Raw genomic sequence first — 27,224 nt, forward strand, 5'->3', positions numbered from 1 at the left:
TTGAGAAAAGATACAGAATGGCAGTGCCTGGAGCAATAGGTAGGTGTTCCGTGGGGGATGGCTGTATGTGTGATACGGGCAGTCCCGTCGAGTGGGACTCGGGCGCAGAATGAGAAGAATGTTGCGCGAAGGGTCTGTGTCTCAGTAGATGATAATAGGTTACTCAAGGCTGGAGACTCAGCCCTGCCGATCGTCAGCAGTAGCGATTGTAGATCAGCTGGGGATTCCTCCCAAACAGTAGCCTCGAGTCTATCCGTAGAGAAGAAGCAACTCTAGGTTGAGAAGAGTGATGGCACCAGGGTAGGAATTGACCTTGAGCGACGTGGAACTTGAAGTACAATGTACGAAGTATTCTGAGCTTCCGCCCACCTGCCCCATCCCCGCCCCGCCGCCGTCTTTTCCTACGAATCCGAGCCAATTGCAGCGGGAGCGAGTCCGCCCACTTTGATCCTTCGCCCACGGACTGGGCAACTGCAGACTGACTGACTGCAGCAGTGATGGCTTCTGTGCAGTTGTGCAGGCAGTATATACTATGTAGGTAAGTACGGATACGCAGTTTTAAGAGAGAGTTGGGTTAATTTGGGTGCAGATCAGCAAGGTGCAGGGTGCTGACGCTGCTGACGGGACGGGGAAAGCGCCCAGCGGGAACTTGCAGGGGTCGCAGGGGTCGCATGCCACGTCGCGTGCCGACTTTCCCAGAAGTCGACAAGCAAATTGCACCAAATTGGCAGCGGATTACACCGAATCTGCACTCAAAATACTCGACTTGGCGACGCAAACAGCCCATCTTGGCCCCTAAGCCTTGAAGGACCTAAGGACCTGAAGTGAGTCTGCCTACCTAACTCCGGTCCTAGCAAGCTTGGTCAGTCACCAGTGTTCGGATTTCTCTTCCATATTCTCTTGGCGAAATCTGCACGGCATCCTCCATTCATCCTTCCACCCTCCTCCCCTCGTTTCCGCCCAGACGTCTTGGTATTTTCTTTCCCTCGTGTCCTTGTCAGCCTGTTCCTTTCCGGTTGGGGTTTCTTCATTGTTTGTTTCTTCCTATTCTCTTTTTTCCTACCTTTTCCCTTACGGATACCCAGGATACAAGACTTTGGAGGCCATACATCTCCGACGACCCTAATTCTCCTTGAAGATCCACGCATGCGCAGCCACCCCTGTCGGACGACGACGACGACGACGACTGCGCCGGGCCCCTTTCCATCAATGCGATAAGAACGACTCGAAAAAAAAGAGAGAGCGACATCCCATTTCCGTACACGCGGCCTTCCTTACCCCCCAGAATCCCATACTTTTCGACCTTGGGAACAACCTTCGACGCTGTCAAACCATCCGCATACGTCAAAAATAACGATTCCGTCTCGTCCCGTCTCCAATTCGTCCATTCCACCGGCGCCACATCCCGCACGCGTAAACCCAATCTCGAAACGAAAGCTTGCGGCGGTTTAAGCTTGGGTCGATAACGGCGGCACGGGTACAGAAAGGCGCCAATCGCCACCATTACGGATACAAAACCCACGAGGTCTTCATCGTCAAAGGTCCAGGGTAACCCGCTTCGACGCCCTATTTCCGAAAGACGACAAGAATCCCATATAAGTGGTGGTTCAGACCTCATCGTGGGTTCAGCAAATCAAACGCAGGCTGGTTCGTCTCGTCTCAACACATTGCGCAGCGGGAAACCTTGACGGCAAAAAAGGGAACAAGACCTACGCACACACCAGAATCCGCAGAGAAAGAAGGTCACCACCATGTCGTTCCCAGCCCCAACCCGCCCGCGGCGTGGTGTGGTCTGCGTTGCCGCCTTCTTCATCCTCACCACAATCTTCCTCGCGGCAGCCCGCCTCGCCTCCCTAGACCTCACATCAGCCATCCGTCGCCGGCCCGCCGCGAAGACAGCATCCGAGCCCTCACCAGCCGATGCGCCCATGTCCTACGGCGAGACCGCTCGCCCAGGCTTCACCGACCTCTCCGTCCACATCGCCACACTCCCGGGGCGTCACCTTCCCTCCCGCGAGAACCCGAGCCGCAGGCTCATCGTCGTCGGCGATGTCCACGGCATGCGCGTCTCACTCGACAGACTGCTTGAGGAGCTGCACTTTGACAAGTCCCGCGGCGACCACCTCGTCTTTGCTGGCGACATGATCAACAAGGGGCCCGACTCCCGCGGTGTTCTCGATCTGGCCATGCGCCTCGGCGCCTCCGCCGTACGCGGAAACCACGAGGACCGCGTGCTGTTGGCGCATCAGAACATGAAGACGACCTATGTTACCGACTCGGACGCTCACGGTAATCCCGTCAACAAGCGAGAGGAGGAGGCAGGACAAGCCAAGGCCGAGGAGAACAAGGAGGAGGACAAGAAGCCTGAAGAACCTCCCACTGACAACGTCTCACCCGAGGCCGAAGGCCAAGGAGAAGACGGCGAGGACGAAGACGAAGACGAAGCCTCCCTAGAAGAGACCGAACAAGACGACCTCGAACCCTCAATCTTCCCCCACGGCGACTCCAAAGAACGCGCCACCGCCCGCTCCCTCACCCGCAAGCAACTAAAGTGGCTCTCCACCCTCCCCGTAATCCTCGACGTCGGCGCCGTGGAATCCATCGGCGGCAACCTCGTCGTCGTCCACGCAGGCCTCGTCCCAGGCCTCTCCCTCAAACACCAAGACCCCTGGGCCGTCATGAACATGCGCGGCCTCGTCTACCCGCGCGAGGAGCTCCGCCGGCAAGAAGCCCACCGCGCCCTCGAAGACTACCGCAGGACCCACACCGCCGCCCCCGGCGTCACCGAGACCATGATCCAGCGCGAGCACGAGCGCCGCCGCAAGCCCCACGACCGCAAGATCGCCATTCCCACCGACCGCCGCGACGGCTCCAGCAGCTGGCCGAAAGCGTGGAACGCGCACCAAAAGGCGCTGCCTGAGAAGGAGCCCCGCACCGCCGTCGCTTACGGCCACGACTCGAAGCGCGGGCTGCAGATTGACAAGTTTACGTTCGGTCTCGACTCGGGCTGCGTCAACGGCGGGGAGCTGACTGCTCTCGTCATCGAGGCGTCTGCCGACGGCGGCGTCACGCATGCCATCAAGAGCACAAAGTGCAACAAGGACGAAGGGAGAAAGGACAAGAAGAGGAACAAGAAGCACAAGAAGAGCAAGAAGGGGAAGAAGAGCAGCGAGGAGGTGGACGAGGCCAAGTCATAGAGACGCGTCCCCCCTGAACAAGGCAGACGTATCGTCTCTCAATAAGAAGAGGAAAAGGGGAAAAAAGAAGTGCATCAAGCAAACTGCATGTCCAAGATGGACAACCCAGAAACGAAGGCGAGAAGAAACAATTGCATCTGCATGCGTATGGGCTGGCTGCCCAACACTTCCCCATCTCAAGAGAGGGGAACGACGGAAATGGATATACCTAGAAGTCATCGCCAACGTCTTTAACACACCACCAAGAGACGTTTCATTGTACAAAATAAGTTGCCCCCACAAGGCATAGGGACACGACCAGCAGCAACTACCGTAATGAAGGACAGCATCGTCATCATCATCCCACTAGGCGTTTTAGTCATTAGAGCAATTCAAATTCGCATTCTGAACTCAGGACATTGGGAGACCAATTTCTCGGATTTTTGCTACCAAGCAGTCTATCTTTGTGATTTTATGCCTCCCTCTGGAAAAAAAAAATAATAAGTTGACTTCCACACAACTCAGCGCCTCTTCCATCACTTGACGCGCCGTTTGCTGGGATGTGTGTTATGTGTATGATGGGGTGGAATTGTTTGTTTTCCTTCTCATTAAGTCATTCTCACATCATGATATGTATCCTCCTCCCAACGGGAAAGTTCTCTCGCCCGCGGGCGTGGCTTTTTGTTTTTTTGGTGACATCGCTTCCGCATCAGGACAGGTAATTTATGCCTGGACCTTCTGCTTGATGATGTCCTTGAGGGTAATGGCATCAGCGGCGAACTTGGAGATACCCTCGCGGAGCTTCTCGACGGCCATCTGCTCCTCGTTGAAATCGAAGCGGAAGAGAGGCTCGTTGCTGATGTAGGACTTCTTCTCAAGGTTGAGGCTGGAGGCGGCGGCGGCGTCGAGCTTCTTGGGGACGGGGGCGTCGGAGTTGAGGAGCTCCTCAAGCAGGTTGGGCTGGTGAACGTGTTAGTTACTGGTTCTCTGGGGCATTTGAGGTTACAATAAAAGGTGGCAAACGTACAGAGATGGTGAGGTAGTCGCAGCCGGCAAGCTCGGTGATCTCGCCAGTGTTGCGGAAGGAGGCACCCATGACAATGGTCTTGTAGCCGAACTTCTTGTAGTAGTTGAAGATGGTGCCGACGGACTTGACACCGGGGTCCTCCTCCTTGGTGTACTCCTTCTTGTGGGCGGCCTTGTACCAGTCGAGGATACGGCCGACGAAGGGGGAGATGAGGTAGGCACCGGCCTCAGCGGCGGCGATGGCCTGGGTGATGGAGAACATCAGGGTCAGGTTGGTGTTGATGCCGTGGTCGCGCTGAAGGATCTCGGCGGCCTTGATACCCTCCCAGGTGGAGGCGATCTTGATCAGGACGCGGTCCTTGGAGATGCCCTGGGCCTTGTACAGCTGGGGTGGATGTTAGCAAAGTTGCTCAAAACTATCCAACGTCGGGATACAAGACGTACGTCAATGATGTGAAGGGCCTTGTCGACGGAGGCCTTGGTGTCGAAGGAGAGGCTGGCGTCAACCTCGGTGGAGACCTTGCCGGGAACGACCTTGAGAATCTCCTTGCCGAACTCGACGAGAAGGGCATCGAGGGCGTTGTCAACCTGCTCGTCGACGGAGCCGCCCTGCTTCTTGGCGGAGGCAACGGCCTCGTCAATCAGCTTGGCGTACTCAGCCTTCTTGGAGGCGGCGAGGATGAGGGAAGGGTTGGTGGTGGCATCCTGGGGCTTGTACTTGGCAATGGCTGTATAGTCGTAGAGTCAGCAAACGTCCTCTGTATATTGGTATCATGCCTCAATCCATTGACCCATATTGGCTGTGATGGATCGAGGTTGTGGTGGCAAAGTGGTGATCAGGAAGTTTTTGAGAGATTTTGGGGGAATGGCGGGGAGGAAGAAGGCGGGGTGGACTGACAGGCAAAGTCACCAGAGTCGCTGACGACGACGGTGCCGGTGGCCTTGAGCTGGTCGAGAGAAGAAGACATGGTGATGTTTGATGAAGGAATTGTGGCGGTTGTTGGTGGGAGATTGACTTGAGGAGGAAGAGAGGAGAGAAGGAGAGGAGGGAAAAAGAAGAAGAGAGGATGTAAGGTCGTTGAAGTAGTAGATCTTTGTTGAGGAACAAGCGTACCGTACCGTACCGTACCTCCCCCGGGGGACGGGGCGAGGGGTAATTTGTCCCTCATCCTCGCACCTCTCACACCTCACACCTCACACGCCCGGACGATAGACGGTGGCCCCCCCTAGTGTGGGTCTAAGAGTGTCACGTATCTGAGAGTACTTCGTACCTTTGGACCTTGGTACATGACATGAGCAAAAACCGCCGCGCCTTCCCCGAAGATGGGAGAAGCTGACGGTAGGTATCTCAGGTACATTGAATGGCTGTGATGCTGTAGAATCCCGTCCGTATCCATGATCAAGGGCCCTGGCCGTTCCGGAACATGGACCCAATGTTTCTTGTGCCATTTCAACTGACTACCTAGGCTGCTCAATGCAGGTTCTTCTAGAATGTCGATCAAATTCTTTTTCGACTTCTTGAAGACTGCTTGGAGAGGCAGGATGTTGGTTCGTCACTCGGCCCCTACTCCGTACTCTGTACCGTTTTGGATGTTCTCTGCTTCGAGTGCTTAGACTTACTTACATCAGCAATTGACCGTCACCGTGACCGTCACGGCCTGTCCTTTTTTTTTTTTTTTCCCTCCCCGCCCACCGTTTGGCGGGGTATTATTACGTCGTGGTGACCCACACCTCGCAGACGGCCGTGAGTAAGGCTGCTGCAGAGTGCAGAGGTGTGCTGTGCTCTGTGCTGGTGGTGCAGTTGCTGCTTCAGCTTGCAGCCATCAGGCACGACCCAGCGATAGAGGTATCCGTCAGGTAAGGAGCCCCCATCGCCGTCGCCCCTCCATGACCCAGAACCATCGTCATACCCCCAGTGTTTTCCGTGGAACTCGATGCCAGTTTTGAATAATGCTGCTTGCTGTCCTTTTTATCTATTGTTGAATGTCACTTTTCGCTGGATCCCAAAGACATTTCACATCGGCGGTTCCGCTTTTTGGCTGTCGCAAGTCCCTGTCGGATATCCTCAATGCTAGCCAAGGCTGGTTTCTTAAAAAATCGCTCTCACGCTTTCTGAACTCTGGTTTTACCCGCTTACTGCGAGGCTGCTGCTTCTTCGTACGTGCACAGGCCCTAAGAAGAGGGAATCCGACGTAATGGTACCCATAGAAAACGGAGAAAAATCGCGAATCGCGATCCGTGGATGGGATTTTCGAGTGGCTCAGGACAACCAACCCCGTTTACCAGAGTAATCCGTCGTTCCTGATAGACGAAAACCAAAGAAGACATCGGCTGAGGCGTCAAAAAAGCGGAAAAAGTAGCTTGCCTGGGTTCTTGCAATATGGGGCGAACAGAAGGAACCCGGAAGAGTAGAGATATCGTCTTTGTAGGCCCGACTCGAGATCCAGAGCCTTCAAAGTACCGTATGGGCGGGATTAGATGTATCATCTCTTCGGTGTTAGGCGATGTCAAAAGTTGCTGGGTCACACGCCGCCGTTCGCCATCGCCGTTCCCATCCCGCCGTCGCCGTAGGTGGCCCCCCGTCCGTTCCGGCACCTTCTGATCAACACTGGACTTTAGCAAGTAAGAATGCGACCTAATTACAGGCACTTGGCTAGCTCGCCTGAGACGTCCATTGCCGTCGTGTCTTCATGTCGGAAATATGAGCCATCTCCTTCGGCCCAAATAACCCATCGCCGCAGCCTAGTTATCCGTACCTTTCTTGGACCGTCAATGAAAGAGGCATACCGCCCGCAATCGTTTTGAAGGCTCTTCTACACGACTTGGGTCTGGGCCTCGTCTCAACCAAAGAATTGGCCCCCCAAAATTGCGCAAAACCAAAGGCAACTTGGCATTGTGACTCAGCCCATCCTCCCGTCTACGACTCTACGAGAGTCCATCGTGCTTCTCGCCTTCCACCACGTGCTCGCCATCGCTCTTCATTGGTCCCCCAAGACTTTTACCACCCTTGGACTTTATCCGTCAGATCCGCCCGCCGCCTCAATTGCCCCTCGGTTGTCATGGCCGGTTCATCTCGCAATACTCAGACAGTGGTGTAGACCCTTCCCGTGCACCCCCATGCCAGCAAGGACTTCTCAATTCGTCAATAGTCCCGGTCGCGAGAGAGACCACCGGTACATTAGAGAGAAATGGAAACTTCAATGGGCAAAAGCTCGTTATCGTGGGATCCAGGAATCGTATTTTACCGCCGTCCAGTTCCCTCACTTCCGCGCCAATGTCCGACGAGCTCGAAGCCGCCAGCCACCAATGAACCAGCGGCCAGCCCGGACTCTCCCCCGAAGTCGCCCTCTTGAACCCATAGGATGACCCCCACTTCGAATCAGGAAACTCCGGTCCCCGGTATTCTCTGACCTTCCACCGCCTACTTTCACATCCCACCATCCCTCGCCAGACGACCGGCTAGGCTCGCCCTCGCCATCTCGCGGAGAGCGGCCAAGCCAGAGCATCCAGTTCCCCGTGAGGTCCATTCTAAGCGCACTATTGGCGGGCATAGCGTCCTCAAAGAAAACGGAGCCCTTCTTGGGGTGCCTCTTCCCGCTCGGGACTCGGGACTCGCCCAGTGCTCTCTCCTCTCCTCGCCTGGGAGAATCTCAAAAGACAAGGCCTGGAACTCTTTGAGCCGACCGGCCGACGATCCCGACCAAAACCCACCACGGCACCGGGAAGTTGGAACCCCTCCATTACGTAATTCCGAGGAAGCTGTTGCCAACATCGCGACATATCAACTCAACGCTTTTTTGAACAGCATCACGAGACATCCTCCCTTGTTCTTACGCTTTGCGAGAGAGAAGAAAAGTACAATTCGGCAAGGCCTCAAATGGCCTATTGATTCATGCAAGGCTACTGTGAATTATGTAGTGACTTTTGTGTTTTCCTAAACCCGCCGCCACCCTCCCAAGAACTGTTCCTCCCAATGCCCCATCCAATGCATTTAGTCCTCAGTGATATCGCCGTACTCCCACATGCCGAGGCGCTCCTCCTTAGCCTTGGCCTCAACCTCCTTCAGGTGCTTCAGGTAAGCGGCGTGTTGGCCGCTGCGCTCCCACGCCTTGAGCTTCTTGGGCACCATGGCCTGACCGTTGGCGACGATCTCCTTGTTGATCGAGTCGTTCGGGCCCGGCTTCTTGTCGCCCGCGTTGTAGTCAAAGAGGGTGATATAGCTGACGCCCTCCTTGGTGTCGACAAAGTCAAAGCTGGCAACCAACTCTTTACCCTCGGTCAACTCAGCAATGAAGCCGATGGATTCCGAAAAGTACTCGGGCGCAGTGGGCAGTTGCAGGAATGAAAGCGAGGCATCAATTGCCTGAGCCTTGAGCTTCTGCGTGGTGAATTGAGGCTGATCCAAAGGTCTCAGCTTGGACCAGGGCTGCTTCTCCGTGTTGCCGTAGTCGATGTAGACAACCTCGGCAACCTTGGCTGCGCGATCGTTCGAGCGAATGCGGCCTCTGTACCATTCTCCGTCGGCAGAGAACTTGGCGGCGACAAAGTCACCGGCTTTGGGCGCATCGCCGATAGGCTTGCTGTTTGCCGAGTTGAGATGGAACTTCTTGAAGTCGTTCATGAGGGTCGTCAAAGCAGCAGTGCCCTTGCCAATTTCCTGGATCTTGATCTTTCCGTTGCCGTCAATGTTGGTAATAACAACATCGCGGTAATCCTTGGGCTTGTTCTCGTACGCCTCGGGGGTATCATTGGTGGTCTCGACGGCCTCAGCCTCCTCTTCCTCCTCCTGAGACGGGTCCCAGCTGTGCCACAGTCCCTTGCGGCCCTCCTTGGCCTTCTTCTCAGCCGCAAGCAGCTCGGTGGCGTTACCAGACTTCTCGGCAGAGTAGCGGTGGACAGATGCCAGACCCTCCTCAACAAGTAACTTGGCGACGTTCTCACGGTTGATGTACAGATCACCGATGAAACCTCCAACCTTGTCAATGTCATAGATATCGACCTCGACGTCACGCTGGTTGCAGCGGCGACTGGCAAGGTCAATAGCCTCCTGGCCAAACTCCTCGCCATTGTCACCTCCACGGCCCGGGGCACGAGGAGCACGAATGCCGCCCAACACCAGAGTCAGCTTGACACCCTCGCGGGGGATTAGGATGGTGAAGCGAGAGCCGGACTTGACGAAATCAACAATAGCGGGGACCTTCTTTTGTCTCGACAGAGTGCCGAGCTGGATCTTGGCCTTTTGCAGAGACTCGGAAGCATCGGCATATTGCTTAATCTTGGGAGCCTTTCCAGACCAGATACCCTTCTTCTCTTCCTTGGCCTTCTCCTGGGCAGCGAGGAGCTCGTCGTAGTTGGGGGAGCGGTCAGTGTCGTCCTTGCGGTGACGGATGACAGTCGCGTAACCAGCCTCAACCAGCTCGAGACCAACGTTCTTGCCCTTCTCCGTGACTGTGGCAACCTCGCGAGCCTCGTAGCCGTCGGTAGCAGGCTTGGAGCCGTCGATGCTAATCTTTACATGCTTGCCGATAATCTTCTTGCGCAGGAATTCCTTGGCCTCTTCCTTGTAGGGGGCTTCTGACGCCTCATTGGTGCGAGGGCCGCGGATACTGCTGAAGTTGACTCTCTGCTCCTTGTCACCAGCCTTGTTGCGAACAATGATGGTGTCTGCGCCGATAATCTTTGCGACAATCATGTCGGAGGAGGCGCCGTCAGCCTTGGCAACGTGGTGCTGGTGGATGCGCAGCTTCTTGCCCTGGGCCGTCTTCTCAGCACCACGGAGGCTGGCCATCTTCTCGCCGAGCATGGTGGAGTGGAAGTCGTTGCATCTGGCGAGACCCTCGGTGAGGAGGAACTCGGCAATGTTCTTGTTGCCGTTGGGGTGGATGATGGCTGCCACCAGCTGTCCTTGAGCGCTGGCGCCAACGATATCAACCTTTACGCGGCGCTGGAGCAGTCTCTCCTCAACAAAAGCCTTGGCCTCGTTTCCAAACTCTTCAGCAGCCTGAGTCTGGCCGGTGGACTGTATCGTTCGCTCGGTGGTAGGCGTACGGACTCCAGCAAGGAGTGTCATGACCTGCACGTGCTTCTTATCCGAAAGGAGCAGTCGCACAAGAAGACGGTCACCGCTCAGAACACGCTCGACAATGCCGTCAACAGTCTTTCCCTTCCATTCGTTCATGAATTGAGGGCCGCCAAGGTCATTCTGGACTTGAATGTTGCCGCCAGTGCCAGACCAGAGACCCTTGCCGGCATTCTTGGCTTCGGTCTCGAGTTGGCGCAAGTTGTCGAGACGCTGAGTAGTAGCCTCATCATCATCCTTGCGGCCAGCCTCTTCTCTGACCTTGAGCCATCCGGCCTTGATAGCTTCATCGGGGAGAGAAGGGCCATCCTTGGAGAGCAGAGCAGTGCCGAACTCGCGACCGGAAGGTACAGTGTAAGCTACTGTGCATTGGATCTGCTTGCCAACGACAAGTTCTCTGAGGTATTCTCTTGACTGGAAAGCGAATGGTTCATCGCCTTCCTTGTTCAGGCGAGGAGCCGTGACGTATGCGAGGGAAAAGGTCTTTTCGGCTCTGGGGTTGTTGGGAGCGGTCAAGACGAGGGTATCGCCGCTAAGCACGCTCTTGACCTTGGCGAAAAAGGGCTTCGACATGATGGGTGAATCAAGGAGTGACCGGATGCTATTGAGAAGATATACTATAGAGATCCATAGATGGTTAGCATGCTGCCCATCCCAAGCTAATTGCGGTGACCGTTGTGTGTCTCGTGCCGGCCTGGCGTCTCAGACATTCTGAAGCAATGAGCTCTAAGCATTGGAAAGGAACCATGAACTGCAATTGACAGCTCCGATTGAAGTCACAATAAAGCTTTCCAAGATGACTGTGACTGCCAGTGCACAACTACATCAAAGACAAAGCCATTGTGTTCAGGTGAGGCTGTCTGAGAAGCGCATGGATAGGTGCAGTTCCCCCCGGGTAGAAGCATCAGCTTGCCGCCCTCCCTGCAGAGGAAAGCTCAATGTCCAAATAACCAGGGGCCATTGTGAAGAAGGAAAAAACAGCAAAACGTACCGGTCAATGAGAAGGGGTTTGGTAAGGAAAACGGAGAGAGAGGATGTAGAGATGGTTATCGGGGGAGAGAGGGAGAGGGAGAGTTGTGTTGGAAAGGAGTAGTAGCGAAAGGCGATTGTTCGATTCAAACGTTCGACAGTCGTACCGCCTTTTTGACAGCTTGCCTCAATTTCGCCCGGTCTCGAGCAAGCAAGTGTGGGGAAAGGAGTTCAGGGACCACAGTCCACACGGAGGCAGGGGTAGCAGCTCGCCGGTGGCCAGTAGCAGTGGCGGGAGCCCTTAAGCGAGAGCGGGGTTACAGCTACCTTATGTAAGGTGCTGCACTTGCGGTTTTGGTTGCTAAGGACAGCTTCCCCCTTGAACAACAACAGTGCGTCACTTGACTTTCAGTCCTGTATAAGCAAGCATTGAACGATTGATTCATGAGAATCAGATTGCTGAGTATCTATGACTCTCAGTGTCTCTATACTACTTCGAATTGTTGCTTAGAATTTCTGGTCTCTGAGATATTCAAAGTGTCCGAGTGATGTCTTGTTGCAACTGTTACTAAGGAAAAGACACCATCATGCCAGTATTGGCAGCGTTCACGTCATATCCTACCCCTCACAGTGCAAGGACCAGCCCCGCAACTCCCGCTGGACATTCAGCATTTAGCTTCAGTTTTGATGCTATTCACCATGCCAATTCAGAGATGCGATTTACGGTGATTTTTTTGTATTACTTTTTGAAGATGCCATACTACGGTTGAAGGCTTCTACTATCAATTTTCAGCTGCCTTCAATACAGCCAGCGAGCATTGTGAAATGAAGCATATCAAGAGCTTGACAACCCCCACTTTAGATGGCAATCCGTCCCAAGACAGTAGCTATCCAGGCACAGAGCTTAGTTGGAGATACCAATGACACCTGCAATTGATCATTAGTTTCTTCCTCTTCGTTAGGAGGCAATAGTTTTACATACCGCAGGCGGGACGGGGGCCGGCGTTGCCAGTCTTGAGGGACTCCTCGTTGTCACCCTTGCCGAGGTCGTCGGTGCCGCCGTGGACAACGACGGTGCGGCCGATGACGCTCTCGGGGCCGATCAGCTTGACGTGCTTGTCGGTGACGGTGCCCTTGGAGTTACCCTGGCCATCGGTCTCGATGTTGCCAAGGTCCCCGACGTGGCGGTTCGCGTCCTCGGGGGCGCCGTGAGTCTTGTTGTGAGGGTTGACTGCAGCGTTCCGTGGTCAGCTCTTGTTTACCTTGCTTCCCACCAACTGATGGCGTTCCTTCAGACTCGTCCCCTAAGGATACTTACAGTGAGGGCCGGCGGAGGTGCAGCCGTTGGTGTTGTCACCAAAGGTGTGGATGTGCATGCCACGCTTGGCGTTGGCGTCGTTACCGGTGATGTCCCAGGTAATGGTGGTGGGAGCGGACTCGGACTCCTGCTCGAAGACAACGGAGCCGGTGACCTTGGAGTCACCACGGACGACAGCGACTGGGAACCAAGGTTAGCGAACTGCTTCATCCTCATCTTGATAAAGCGCCCCCCCTTTCCTACCCCCCTTCGAGGACAGCCTTTTCTCCCCTTGGCTTTCTCCACGACGGGAACGACGGGAACCATCTGAATCGAACCAAACGGATCGACAGCAGACGGCGCAAGGAACACGAGGATGGAGTCGATCGAGCTTGAAGATTGGCCAGCGACAAGCTGGTTCCCAGTCGTAGGCACGTCGCTGAGCCATCAGGGTGTTTGCTCTCTCCCACGTCGTTCCAAAACCCGCTCAATCCAGCGCAAATTGGATGGTCGGCCTGCGTTACCCCTCCATCCCCGGCTCTGCGGCTCTGCACTAGGCCGACGAGGAAGGTTGGTTCCCGTGTATATAAAGAGTGACACTTACCAGCCTTGACCATTTTGAATGATTTTTTTGTGGTACTTTGGGTTGGAATTGGTTTTGTTGTTTTGCGGGTGTGGTTGTTCACGCAGCAGATGTTGAGGAGAAGGGAAATGATGAAGGTTCAAGGTGCAAAGAGGGGAAGAAGGGGAAAGTACCTTATGGAGTCTCTGAGACGGGCCAGCTCAGACGGGGGAACACTGGGGAAGAGAAGAGACACACACGCACACTCAACACCTCACTCAAGATGGATCCCTCACTGCGAATGGAAAAGGGCGGGCACCGACGGCCGGCTTGCACGAACTCTGCGGACGCCCAATGAGGAACGAGACGTGATATTTCCGTAAGGTACCTTAAGGTAGCAGGAAAAGGCACAATTCGGAATTCCGAGGTACAGAAGCTCGCCTCGCCTCGCCTTGTCTTCCGTCAGAGAACCGCTGGAAAGCAGCAAACACGGCAGGGTTGTTCGTCTTCTCGCCCGCTGGAATTTCCCCTAAAGTCCGGCATCTACCTAACCCCTCCTCTCCGATTCTAGCAGGTATTATGCCGTGGTCCAAATCCCGGTGAATGGCCAACACCACACACGCTGTCACGCCCAGCTTGCGCTTGGATGGTGGGGGAAGCTGCTGCCCCGCTCCAGCATTATCTCATCGCCGTCATCTTGGCCCAGGTGGATTCGGGTTGAGCTTCTGGTTGGCTGCTTGTCTCGCAGTCCCCCGGGATGCTTACAAATAAACGAATGGTGCAATGCAATGGTGAAGGAAAAGGTACTGCGATTGCGGGCAATCAACAATGGAAGTTGTTGCCGTATTCTTGATTCTGCCAATTTCGTCTTGGGACACGCCGTCGAGAATGAGGTGGAAGAAGGCCGATGCTCGGCCTGCCGTCTCTTGAATATAGGTAGCGCGCGCCAGCGCCACGATTGACATGTCACAAGAAAGCCCTTTCAACTGTGGCTTGAACAGCGGGGAACTCGGCGAATAGCTGCTGCAGAGTCAGCGGCGCCGTCAGCAACGCAGCGCACCTCATTGTCCGAAAGTGCCGGGAGTGGCTTAGGTATACCGTAGATATCGGAGCCTCTTCATCATTCGGTCCCGGCCTGTAACTCGCAAGTAATCAGCCACAGTACGGCATCTTGGTCATGATACGGGAGGGTATCCAGAAACTGGTCTTTGTTGATGGCCGACTCGGTACCGTGCCACTACCTTACAGTCAGATTTGGTCGATAGAGTTTAGGTGCCATCGAGAGCTTCAGCCATTATCCATCATGCGCTATATGTTATCATCAACGCTAGCATGGAGCTCTGGCCATATAGCTGGCGGGGTCGTTTCGAGGCATCTCTTGCGGACAACTTCTTTGACATCATGACTGCACCGCGGTGATCATAAAAATGTCGAATACGAAACATTCAAATCTGACAGACCTGAATGATCATCAGTCACAATCTGCTCTACGATGCTCCGCCGGTGTTGCAGGCGATTATGAACGTCTGTAACATCGTCGAGTGAGTCCGTATAGGTATGTCAACTGTCATCATCCCTGGAACCTGTGGTCAACCTCGGCACATGGCTGGAGCTTTACTATCAGGTATCATTACCCAAAGCGACGTCCGCCTGACAGCCAGTGCCGGCTGGTTCGGAACCAGCTGCAGTCGTATATGTCGAGCAATGAAGCCAGAGTCCCAAAGACAGGCGAAAGTGACCAGCTGGAACAAACTTGAAGCACAAGGGGTGCCCGCCATGCCTCCTGCATGAGTCTGAACCATTCGACCAGTCAAGATAGGCAATTCGACGGCTAGGGAATGCTGACGGCTGCGGAGACCAATCCCATGGCGCCGCGCTCTCCAGATGCAGTCAGCCCTACGGATCAGAGCTTACACAGTACGGTCGCTATTTGTACTTGGTAGTAATGAGTCGAGTAACCCAGCTGTATGGGGGTTCCTTCGCCATGCTGTACTACAGAACGGCTGGCTGGCGTACGATACGAGCACGCAAAGTTGTTGAGAGAGACACTGCTCCAAGTGGCATCTCGTTTCCGACTATGATGGGGCTGCCAACTGAGTGAGACATCCAGGAGATAGGCAGGCCAAGGATACGCGACGCGCGGGTTAGCAGCAACGGCAGCGATCCCGGTGGGACACGTGGTGTGTAATAGTTGACATTCACCTTGCCATGCTTGCGGAAGTATGGTATTGGGCACAAGGGAACTCCAGCAAAACCTCAGTCTGGGGTCGGCGAGGGGGGTTTCAGCAGATCGAATTTCGGATTTTCAAATAGCATATCCCTCCCCAAATGTGTTCGAGTGCATCTCTGTGTGATGGGGAACAGAAAAGTGTATCGAGAGACGAGACATAAAAAAGCATTGCGGGTAGGTCGGGCATAACCAGCATTTGCTTTTTTTTTCGTTTCCAAAACGACGACTGATGAAGCTGGATCTCCCGCGGGCCGCGCAACACATTTCCCCCTGTCGGACGTTGTGGGAGAATATACGAGAATGGGGTTCGCTAGCAGATTAATATCCACCCGGCAGGGACCCCGAATTGTAGGAATTTTCCGTGCGGCCAGGTTTTGACAGGGCCATCCAACCGTCGTGCAGCCCAAGTGTGCGGTTAGTCGAAATACGAGACTGAAAGAAGGAGGTGGTTAATGTAGGGGAGCCGACATGATGGGCCGCTACTGGGATCATATGAGTACCTATAAGAGACCTGAGTGATCAGTTACTGAAGCCTTGTGTCTCCAACACCCTGTACTCCGTACTCATCGTCTGTCAGGCAGGTTGTCAGCAGTGAAAACAACAGCAAACGCCAAAAGAATGCGAAACGAGCCTTAACTGGCGAGAAAGTGGTGGTGAGGTGGTAAGGTGGTATTCGGTGGTGAAGAAGGGGTGAATGTCGCAAGGCAGGAAACGAAACAGATCAGCGTCGGCCATTGGCTCGCAGCCCCCGAGTGCTGTTCCAGCTTGTCCATCCTGTTGGTACTCTGTACGGGATACGGAGTAATATTTGGTCAGTCGAAAATCACACGTACTTGAGCCATTTCAGCATTGACTTTGAGACTGGGCCATTGTGTTCATCTGGGACCGGATCGAAAGTAAAGTTGATGGGAAGTTAGACTGAGAACATCAGACGGCGACTAAACACACGGTCCTCAGTGTCTGAGAGTCGCCCTCACCTTTAATTCTCATCCCCGGCCCTGCCGCCTTCTCCAGTGTCCCTTCCTTCGTCCCTGTTTGAGAGAGAGGTACCTCACTGTGCAGTGCATTCCAAGATATTTGGGAAAGAGCGATGCATAGGAGGTAGAAGAAGCCCTGGAAAGAAGTACGGTACGTACAGTAAGGTATTCGTACTCGTACCTTAATTGGACGTATCAGCCAAGTCAGCGGCAGCCCAGCCCAGCCCACACCTCGATGCTCGTGGGAAGCTACTCGTGGACAAAGTACCTTTTCACCCCTGATTGGCAGTGGAGGTACCTCTCCCACCCAATTGATCCAGTCCAACGTCCTCGCTCATCTTCCCCATCCTGTCCGTCCCAGTTCATTGTGGTGCGGCCAAGCCAAGACTCTCTCGGCCCAGCTTCAATTTCTTCTTCACCTGGGCCCTTTTCGCAACACATGACGGACGGATTGCTAGGTACCTGGCTTAATTCCTTTTCTGGGCAGTTTGTTCCTGTTGGTGCCTCATATTTTGGTCCCAGCGCCGCGCCCATACCTGCACCCATAACTCCTCACCAGGTACCTTATTACCCTTTTAACCTGACCTTTACCGATCCTGGGCCTCAATTCATTATTAGCGAACACAGAGAGTGATGTATGTTGTCTCTCTTCTTCTGCATACCTCACACTTGAAAGCGACCGACACGAAATCATCGCTCCTCGTCGTCTGACTTGGGAAAAGAGTACAGTCGGCCGGTCGTCAACGGAAATTTCCCACACGGTCGCCCACCCCGCATACTCCCACGGGGTCAGACATCGAGGGAGACGGCAAAAGCGCACACACGACGAACGCGGAACTACGTGCGACTCGACTTCCTGGTCTACGAAGACAGACACAGCGAGAGGGGTTACGAGAGACGGAAAGAAAAGAAGCAAAGACCTCAGAAGGACCAGCACTATCCTGGGAGAGAGCCTCGGACATTCACTTCAGGATTCGCAAGATTACGCTGCCCTGCCTGCACTGCACCACCGCCAGCCGCAGGCCAACCCCGACGATTCTGACCTTGCGACTAGACTCCTGTGACGACTCTCCAGCCCCGTTCTTGTGGCTTGGTTTTCGCTCTCGCCGCCAGGCAGACGCACCGTGTCGCACCGTGTTATTTGTTGCTTCACTGCTTCACCTCTTCCTCGCCATCCAACCCAGTGAACTGACCGAGAGCCCTTCTGACAGCAACCGACCCTTATTTTCGCTGGGCATTTGTATTTGTCTTCAGGGTCGCACCGCTCTTTTCACAACCTGACGCCCTTTCGACTGTTCAACGGCCCCGTTTGCCGCGCGACGGTCGCCTTGTGCCTGTCAGTCCTAGGCTACATCAGCCCGACGACCTTCTCCAACTTAACGTCGCCGCACATCACTGCCCAGAGGGTAGCCCGAAAGACGTCAGTCCTACTACCAGGCCCGCCTGCGCCGCACAACAGCACCACCCGCGAGGCTCACCCCGCGACCATCCGGACAAACAACTGTACAACTTACCATCATCCGACAGCATCACTCAACATACAACAACACTCTCTCTGGCGCATGTATAGACGAACCCGCGAACAACGAACCCGCACCGTATAGCGACCAACTGTCCCATCGAGCTCGCTACAGACAGATGCAATCAAGCACAACCCGGCATTCTGCTTAGGTCGACGACGCAGCAGCTTGCCCCAGGGACAGATTTTCACAACTAGTCACGCCGACGTTGTCCTCGTTCTGCGCGATCGATATGTCTTTCCGCGGCGACGGTCAGCGCCGTTATGGCCATATCCCCCCAGTACAATACCCCACACCCGACCAGTCGCAAGATCAGTCGGCTTACCTCGGGCGGCGGCCGAGTTTCAACAATGGTGATGATGCCGCAATGTTCGATCAGAGCCGGGCGCAAGCTCGTGGCCATCAGCAGTCCGCCTCGAGAGGCGAAGACGAACTCTTTTTGACAAGCCCGACAACGTCAAGCCATTCTGGAGGCCGCCACAGCTACGGCTCGACAAACAATGCGCTTTCCGGTTATCAACACCAGTACCAAGCTTCCTCGCCTCCAACCTCTTCGCACTCCAGCTACAATCCTCAGGCCTTTGCGCGGACGCCATCGACGGCATCGACATCTCTCCCATATCACCCAGGTCCCCCGAGCCGATATGGATCCGCCGCTTCGCCGACATCATACACATCTCCAACACAACCTAGCTACCAGCCGGCGGCCTATAACCCGGCTGCCTATGCGAGCACAACAGCTCCCCAGCGTCAACCGACATACTCAGGCTACAACAACTACAGCCAAAGCTACGGTTCCCCGACGGCTCCTCAGTCCTCCCAGGGGTTCGGTCACTCGCCTACCTCCTCATACCAGGGCACTTTCCCCTCCGCGCCATCCGCGACTTCGCCCGCACCAACCTACGACTCGACTTTTTCGCAGTCCTACGGCAACAACTACAACTCCTATCCGACAAACGGTCACAGCTCGGCAGCTTCTTACGCTTCGGACAACTCGCAGACACCCTACCCGATCCAGTCGTCGATGCCCGTCGGGCCAAACTACGCCGATCCCTCTTCCTTTTACAGCAGGTCTGACTCGGCAGCATCCCCGATTCCTTCTCCGCAGATTCAACAGCAGCACTCCCCCGGCTTGCAAAGACACCCTACCAATGCCCCTCTACCCAGCCGGCCGATGGAAGAGCCCACCTGGGACCCGAGCGCCATCACTCCCACAGACGAGGACCAAGCTCAACTACAGGACTCTCTACTTCAAGACATCGAGGCTGAGCTAGGCGGCCGGCACCGCCCCATGCCCATCAACGGACAGTTTTCTGACGACGAGCTTCAAGGACTACGGCGGTATAACTCGGATCTGGCTGCCGCCGGCATGGCACCAACCTCGAGCGCGCCGACGGCCAACAGGGCTCCAATTCCCACTTTCGATTATGATGACGATGATGACGACCCTGAGGGAACTGCCGGGGTGTTGGCGATGCAGCAGGCGGAGCTGGACGACAAGAGATTCAGCAGTGTGCCATTTGCTTTCCCTGAGCCAGTCAACATGAACCCTCTTCCACCACCACCCGAAGAACAGAGCGATGATACCGACTATGGCGGGATGGACTTGGGTGCGCTCGCTGGTGGGTATGCTGGCAATCTGGCGTACGGCAGCGAAGTTGTCCCAACACCAGGTCAGGACGGATCAAGGCCACTGCCCAACCCTAACGACTACGATGTTTCTCACGAGGCCTACGAACGGGCTCCTGCTTTCCGAGATGCCGAAGTCGACTACGGCGGCACTGGCGGTCTACAGGCACCATCCGCTCACCGGCTAAGCTTCGATGATGGCGATGAACACGTATCTCTGCACTCGAAGCAGAGCGGCAGCGAGTCGCCGTACAAGGAGGACTATCCTGATCTGTACTACCACCCAGGACTTTCCAACAGACCGCTTCCGGCACTTCCCCCAGGTCCGGGTAGCGATACAAGCTCTTTACTCTCAGTTCACCCGACAACTCGCAGCTACCACTCCCACTCGCTCAGCACCGACTCGCGGACACTGCACGATGGCGGTTCAGACTACTATGGAGGAGGCTCTACCGGACTCAATTCTCCATTCCCAGAGCGATCTATTTCCCTATCGAGCCACAGCCACACGCCTCAAGTACAAGCCCCTGTTCGATCACGAACAGATGCTGCAGAGGAGAGGAGAAAGATGGCCCGCTACCAGACTCAGCAACAACAACTTGCGGCACAACAAGGCCTACCATATGATGGCTACGAGTCGAATACTCCGTCATCAATGACATATGACATGATTACGCTACCTAGCGGCCGTAAGAGAAAGTTTGTGCCATCCAAGCTTACTTCTGGCGATATCAGGAGGTGCTCTGAACCCTGGGCTCTCAGTGGAATCGCTGCGTGGATTCGCGAAATGGCCGATGGCGAACCTGATTTGAAGCAGAAAACTGTCGAAGAGGCATTGCTCAAGCTGTTCACCGAAAAGGTTCCAACCATCAATGTTGCCGATGCCGAGCTTCTCAGTACTCTCGTCTCGCAGCTGATGCTGGACGCTGGAGTTCTTGTCCCAGAGGAGGAGTGGGTCAAGTTTGGAAGCGGTACAATATCCGGAGTCCTTCCTCAATTGACGGGCTATGGCTGCTATGCTCCGAAGTTGCACGATGACGACTCCCAGCCTGGACGTTGCTACTCGCATCATTGCATGAGGACGCTCAGAAAGGCAAACTTGGATGATATGCTCCTCGACGAGGTCAAGCCGGCAGATTGGAATGTTCACTATAAGATTCAAGACGCCGAACTCGCCGAAAAGCCGAAGAAGGAGATTGAGCGTCAGCACGTCCTTCACGAGATCGTCAACAGTGAAGAGTACTTTGTCAACCAGCTCGAGGTTCTGCGCGTACTATACCGAGACCACCTACGGAACTCCCAGCCTCCCATTATCCCACCCAACAAGATCGATAAGTTCCTTCAAGTCGTTTTTGGGAAGGCAGACGCTGTGCAGCTCGTCAACAAGGACAATCTTCTGGCACAGCTCAAATACCGGCAACAAGAGCAAGGTCCCTGGGTATCCGGATTCTCCGATCTCTTCCGTGAATGGATCCGGAAGGCCAAGGACATCTACATCGACTATGCGTCACAATTCCCGTATGCAGAGTACATGGTGCGGAAAGAGTCTGACCGAAATCTGTTGTTCCGCAATTTCCTCGAGCAGGTCATGCGACACAAGCGCTCCGAACGTTTGGGATGGCAACATTTCCTCAAGACCCCCATTACACGTTTGCAAAGATACTCTTTGCTGCTAGAAACGGTTGAGAAGAAGACACTTCGGGACGATGAGGAAAAGGCCAACTTGGCCAGGGCGATCGCCGAAATCCGCAATGTCACGATGGAATGTGACACGAAGGTTGCCGAGATGCAAAAGAAGGTCGAAATGATGGAGCTCAACTCCATGCTCGTCCTCAGGCCTGGATTCCACTCCGTCCTCAACCTCGACCATCTTGGTAGGGAGCTTATCAAGCAGGGCGATCTGCAAAGAATGGGCTCCAAGGGCGTCAGATGGGTTGACACACATGCCTTGCTATTTGATCACTACTTCATCCTAGCAAAGGTTGTGAGTCCAAAAGACGTCAGAGGCGAGAAGAAATATGACGTGTCAAAGGAGGTGAGCGTTTTTCGTATCATTAAGGAAACATTGATGCTGACAGTTGTAGCCCATTCCTATGCCTCTACTATTCCTCGACAGCATGAATGATGACCCCATTTCGAAGCAAAAGGGCATCACTGCTCCTCTGGCCCGCGCTGGCGGCGCAGGTTCAGACCCAAGGTTAAATAGGATTGCTACCAACGGCACTGAGCGTCCGGGACTGGAACATGTCGCAACAAGCTCCTCGGTTGGATCGACTTCAGCAGCCAGACTTACACCGACAATGTCCAATGATCCTGAGGGCAAGATCCTCTATCCTTTCAAGATCAAGCACTTGGGCCACGAGACATACACACTGTATGCCACATCAGCTCAGAGCCGCGCTGAATGGGTCGAGAAGATCATCGAGGCCAAGACACGGCACGCCAAAGCTCTCTTCTCTCAAAATGCCGAACCATTTCGCCTTCGCGTACTGGCAGACAGCGCGTTCGTTTATGATGCGGCTTCAGCTGTCGGCAGGCAACCAGGCGTTCCCATCCGCGGCACCCCTCTCGACCGCGCTGTTCGGGAGATTGAGGAAGTCTATGGACCAGGCAGAGGGCCGGCCCCCGTGTGCAGAGCCCAGGTCAACTGCGCTTGCGGCTTCAACGCATTTGGCAAGTCGATCGTTGCCATCGGAACAGACTATGGCGTGTACATCTCCGATGCCACAAATCCCCGCGGCTGGATGAGGGTAAGTTTGAAAAGTCCAAAACTGGCATCGCTGATCGCTAATAAGCCTGCAGAGTGTGCAAACAAATAGGGTGACACAAATAGCTGTCCTCGAGGAGTTTTCCGTCTGTCTCGTTATTGCGGATCGCTCTCTCATCGCTTACCCCCTCGATGTTATCGCCCCAGTATCGAACTTCCCTGCCCCTGCTCACGACAACCCGCGCCGCGCGCCACAAAGGTTAGCAAAGGATGTCGCTTTCTTTGCCACAGCGCGCATGAAGGAGCGCATGTTGGTTTTCTTCAAGCGGAAGGAAGGCATGCACAACACCTTCAAGGTACTCGAACCCGTTTTCCAAAAAGCATCAGAAAAGAGACCTCGCATCTTTGGTGGCCGCAAGGGCTTGGGAGGCAGCACCGACTCCTTCCGCGATTACGACGAATTCTATCTCCCGACGGAATGTTACTCTCTTAATCTCTTCCAGAGTTACATTGCCGTATCAACGGCAAAGGGTTTCGAGTTGCTCACCCTCGACAAGAAGCAGACAATGTCTATCCCGGACCTGAAGCAGCCCGCCATTGCGAATATTGCAAGCAGGATACGGGATCAAAGACCTCTAGGCATGTTTAGGTTGAACGATCAAGAGTTCTTGCTGGCGTACGAGGACTGTGCTGTCTACGTAGACAAGCACGGCGACGTGAGTCGCACTTTGATTATGGAGTACTCGGGCAAGCAGAAGAAGGCTACGAGCGCGACAATGTATGGCCAATACCTTCTTCTCTTCAATGGAGACTATGTCGAGGTGCGTAACGCCGAGAACGGCCGCCTAAGACAAATCATCGCCGGTCGCGACGTTAGGTGCCTCGACTTTGGCGTTAGAGGCCCGACTGGTGGCAATGCGTCTGCGTCACAGAACAGTTGGCTCGGCGGACAGACACCAGCAGGAGAGGACTCCAAGGGAACGGTCAAGATCTCAATGAGTCACCCAGAACAACACGGTGTGCAGGTCGTTCTCGAGATGCTTCTCAACAACGGACATATGGAGAAGTAGAGCGATAGACCGGTTCACCTCAGACGAGCTGCATCGGGATGCCATGATTTGATGAGAGGAATACTTTACACGTCCCATGATTGGGCTGGCGGTCTATGTCTTCTGGCAGATTTCACACCTTTGGATGGAAAAAGTAGCTCAGAGAGCCATTTGATTCCTGACTGGCAAGGACGAATATGGAAATGATGTTGTGCGTGGACCGCAAGGCGTTTTGGGTCAACAAGAATCATGAGAGGGTTTTTGCGTGCATTGGAAAGGGATGGCGGCGGTGGACAAGGCGGATCATGTTGCTTCCCAGGCCACGGCCGGGGTGTTTTTTTCTCTCTTCCTCTTTTCTTGTTTGATGTTCAAGTAGGGAAACCTTTTTTCAACTGATATAGCCTCGGGGTGTGTAATGCCCATAGAGGAGGAATTCGACGATTTCCACGGTGGTCTGTCTGTCACTTGTCGATGTGATGATGTCTTGACTCGCCCTTGCAGCTCAAATTGCCTCGGATGCTAAGCTTGATAACGCAAGTTGGTGAACACGAACGTGGAATTACCCGCCACCACAGTTGATCTACCTACAGATGCTCAGAAGCATTTGAATAAACAAGCAAAAGAACCTTTGAGACTTGGCTTTGAGAGACAAGTAACTAAGTGCTCGCTTTTTTTGCTTTTATTTTCAATCACCTGCCCTGTCACTTACCTTGGCTTAGGTACTTACCCAGACGGGTAGGTGCAAGTACATGGCTGCGCAGCCGCCGGGGGATGACTTCTTGGCGGCATATAAGTACGTCAGTCGTCAGCATAAGTATCGGGCGTCGCGGGCAGGCAAGGGGGGAGGTTATCGGGAAGGTGAACCTGTCAACCTGGTGCGTGGGAAGCTCGGCTGGGTTTTGTCTTTGCTCGGAGGCTGGACTTGGTGCTTGTTTCTACAAGTCTGTCTGTTAGGGATGGAGAATGGATTGTTTGGTGTTGTTCTTGGGCTGGTTCATTCAGGTGATGGAGGTTTGCATACAAAGTCGGCACATCTGCCGTTAGAAGGAAAGACGACATTGAATTGGAGAAGATAATAGGCCTATTTAATATTATGACTTTATACGTTTCAAGATACTGTGTCATTTGTGCACTACGACACTACGGACTTTTCAGTCAAAATGAACCCGAGGGGGCAATCGGATCCTCAAAGAGTCAGGAAGAGACACTGAGCAGCAGCCTTGGCGTTCACATGACGTTCCATTCCCACGCCCGGGTTCCGTAGGGTTTTGGGGCCATTTTGTCGAAGTAAGACTGGTAAGCCCGGGTTCGGCGGCCAAGGGTTCAGATCCTGCTGCAGTGCTATGTGCGAACCGTTGGCGACGTGCATGGTAAACGAGGAGGATTATGTTGGCCGCGCCCGCCATGCTCGGTGCGGAAGGTCGGGAACACACACGCAGGCGAACTTCTAGAACGCGTGTGTTGGGTTTTCTATGCTGCCCTGCGGCGCAGAGGAGGGTGGGAAGTCGTGTATCTAGGAAGTATGTATATAAAGATGGATGCTCTTGGAATTCGCGATTGAAGAGGGAGAACCTGAGCCGTGAGCGCGAAGTAGGAACGAAGTGAGTGAGTGAAGCATTACTCCCGTTCTTCATCTCTTACGAGTGGTGAGTATCTATCTAGGAACACAAGACTTGGGTGCAACACCGGAGATGTATCTACTGAACTAACACGACTTGAAGACCTGCCCTACCATCCCAAGCATACATACCAACCCAACACTCATCCTACAATGCGCCCCTCACTCCCCTTAACCGCAACAACCCTAGCGGGCCTCGCAACCGCAACACCATACCAATGCCCCCCCTTCGGCGCCGTCCTCCCCGCCGCAAAATCACCAAGCACACACCCGTCCGTCCGCGCCGCCGTCGCAGCCTTCATCGCGGCCCTGGAAGCCGAGACGGCGGCCTACAACGCCTCGGCCGTCTCCATCGGCGTCAGCTCGGCCTTTGAGGCGCCGGGCGCGGAGCCCTTGGTGGACTTTCACTTCACGCCGCGGGACCGCGATGCGCAGGGCGCGCAGGTGGTGGATCGGGATACGGTGTACCGACTCGCGAGCGTGAGTAAGGTGTTTCCCGTGCTGGCGGCGCTGCAGAGGGATGATGTGTTGAGGTGGGATGAGAGTGTGGCGACGTATATTCCCGAGTTGGCGGAGGGGACGGAGGGGAGGAGTAAGGTTGAGTATGTGGATTGGCGGGATGTTAGTGTTGAGGCTGCTGCTGTGCATTATGCTGGTGTTGGAGCTGATAGTGGGTCTACTCGAGAGAAGGGGAGAGAGCTGTTCTCTCTCTGTCTCTCTGCCGGCTTTGGGAAGGGTCATGTTGGCTAACTTTGAGTGCAGTGCAGACGGATGGCGCGGCGTATCCCGGTGATTGGGAGTCTCTCGGCTTGCCTCCCGTGTCTAAGGAGGAGAAGCCCAAGTGCGGAGGGTTCCTGGGCGGCCAGGGTTGCACCAGAGAGGGTAAGTGGCTATCTCATACCCGACGATGTTCCCAAGTTTCTGGACACGAGGTCCCCTCAAGAGCCTAACACAACGCGTTAGAATTCCTAGACGCCATGAAGAACCGTCGACCGCCCGTCTACCCAGCCTTCCAAACACCCGTCTACTCGAACCTGGGCACGACCCTCGTAGGCATGGCAGTCGAAGGCGCCACGGGCAAGCCCTTCGAGGAAGTTCTCTTTGAGTCTATCCTGGAACCGGCGGGCATGGGAAACACTACCTACGGTAAACTCCCTACGAGCCTCGAGACAATGTTCATCCCGGCCAACGATACCGAGTGGTTCAACTTCACCCTCGGCGCCCTGGACCCGGCCGGCGGCCTCTTCTCCACCACGGCCGACATGCTCCGCTTCGGCGACGCCGTCCTCCAGAACCGCCTCCTCAGCCCGGCCAAGACGCGGAGGTGGCTCAAGCCGTCCGTCTTCACCTCGGCACCGGGCCAATTCGTCGGCGCGCCGTGGGAGGGGATTCTGTCGGATAACGTCACGGCGGACGGTAGGCTCATAGAGTTGTATACCAAGGGCGGCGACTTGATGCTCTACCACGCCGGTCTGGCGCTGGCCCCGGAGCACGGTATCACCATGTCGATCCTCGTTGCCGGGCCGGAAGTCAGCGCGGCCGCGTTTTCGTACTACACGCTCAAGATGAACGAGTTCTTGCCCCCCCTGATCCGCGCCCTCGACGAGGCGGCGCGGGACGAGGCCAAGGCGCGGATCGCGGGGACGTATGCGGACGAGGCGAGCAATTCCAGCCTGACGATCTCGTTGGACGGCGGATGGGGGCTGTTGTTGGAGGACTGGTACATGAAGGGGTTCGACGTCGTGCCGAATCTGAGCCGGTACGTGTTCCTGGGAGTCAACCTGACAGATCTGCCGCCCGTTACGACGCGGACGGCGAGGTTGTATCCCACGGGGTTGGAGGAGGGGAATGTCACGGCGTGGAGGGCGTTGTTTGATACGTTTACGGCGGAGCAGCGGGATGCGATTGATGACATGTTCTTCTTCCCTAATGCGTCGTGCGTGTCGTGGTTGTCGATGGATCGGACGACGTATAACTATAAGGGGCTTGATCATTTCGAGTTTACGTATGGGGATGATGGGAGGGTTGAGAGTGTGTTGCCGAAGCCGTTTAAGTTGAGCTTGAAGAGGGTTGACTAGCTGTGTTTGGAGGAGTTGAGAAGAGTGATTGATACGCGTATCATGATTGTGTTATCCCTTTGTACATATGCTTTCTAAGCATTTTTGGTGGGCATAGCCGCATGTAACAGCAGAATACCTCCTGGGATATCAAGTTAGATGTTTGAACTGGTACACACAGCTTGAGCCTCTCGTGATTTGAGTATTACAAGTCATCTTTGATATAGTGTTTTTGGAGGCCGGCCGGCCAACTTGCCCTACGGTCAAGAGGTGATTTCCAATAGAGTCGAGCGCTGTATGGACTAGTAAGGGGCCCGATAGCATCCCG

The 27,224-nt window shown here is 54.8% G+C and overlaps 6 protein-coding genes across 6 annotated transcripts; 3 read left to right on the plus strand and 3 right to left on the minus strand.

Moving 5' to 3' along the window:
- Window positions 1-1,751: 1,751 nt before the first annotated feature.
- Window positions 1,752-3,197, plus strand: CPAR01_10109 (calcineurin-like phosphoesterase; the record flags this gene model as incomplete). Its single annotated transcript, XM_060494372.1, has 1 exon — window positions 1,752-3,197. The coding sequence occupies one exon, from the start codon at window positions 1,752-1,754 to the stop codon at window positions 3,195-3,197; it is 1,446 nt and encodes a 481-aa protein (XP_060346554.1).
- Window positions 3,198-3,899: 702 nt separating this feature from the next.
- On the minus strand, window positions 3,900-5,170 carry CPAR01_10110 (transaldolase; the record flags this gene model as incomplete). Its single annotated transcript, XM_060494373.1, has 4 exons — window positions 3,900-4,136; window positions 4,204-4,587; window positions 4,647-4,930; window positions 5,101-5,170. 4 exons carry the CDS (start codon window positions 5,168-5,170, stop codon window positions 3,900-3,902), a joined length of 975 nt encoding a protein of 324 aa, XP_060346555.1.
- Window positions 5,171-8,193: 3,023 nt separating this feature from the next.
- CPAR01_10111 (tudor domain-containing protein) lies at window positions 8,194-10,854 on the minus strand (the record flags this gene model as incomplete). The annotated part of the gene is made up of 1 exon (XM_060494374.1): window positions 8,194-10,854. One exon carries the CDS (start codon window positions 10,852-10,854, stop codon window positions 8,194-8,196), a length of 2,661 nt encoding a protein of 886 aa, XP_060346556.1.
- Window positions 10,855-12,154: 1,300 nt separating this feature from the next.
- CPAR01_10112 (superoxide dismutase) lies at window positions 12,155-13,164 on the minus strand (the record flags this gene model as incomplete). Its single annotated transcript, XM_060494375.1, has 4 exons — window positions 12,155-12,177; window positions 12,233-12,481; window positions 12,569-12,748; window positions 13,152-13,164. The coding sequence occupies 4 exons, from the start codon at window positions 13,162-13,164 to the stop codon at window positions 12,155-12,157; spliced, it is 465 nt and encodes a 154-aa protein (XP_060346557.1).
- A 4,904-nt stretch (window positions 13,165-18,068) lies between these two features.
- CPAR01_10113 (CNH domain-containing protein) lies at window positions 18,069-23,242 on the plus strand (the record flags this gene model as incomplete). Its single annotated transcript, XM_060494376.1, has 3 exons — window positions 18,069-21,500; window positions 21,550-22,215; window positions 22,268-23,242. The coding sequence occupies 3 exons, from the start codon at window positions 18,069-18,071 to the stop codon at window positions 23,240-23,242; spliced, it is 5,073 nt and encodes a 1,690-aa protein (XP_060346558.1).
- Window positions 23,243-24,992: 1,750 nt separating this feature from the next.
- On the plus strand, window positions 24,993-26,917 carry CPAR01_10114 (uncharacterized protein; the record flags this gene model as incomplete). The annotated part of the gene is made up of 3 exons (XM_060494377.1): window positions 24,993-25,509; window positions 25,602-25,721; window positions 25,803-26,917. The coding sequence occupies 3 exons, from the start codon at window positions 24,993-24,995 to the stop codon at window positions 26,915-26,917; spliced, it is 1,752 nt and encodes a 583-aa protein (XP_060346559.1).
- Window positions 26,918-27,224: the final 307 nt, after the last annotated feature.

The sequence above is a fragment of the Colletotrichum paranaense genome, assembly GCF_030867605.1.
Source record: "Colletotrichum paranaense strain IMI 384185 chromosome Unknown Scaffold_8.1, whole genome shotgun sequence".
Lineage (NCBI taxonomy): Eukaryota > Fungi > Ascomycota > Sordariomycetes > Glomerellales > Glomerellaceae > Colletotrichum > Colletotrichum paranaense.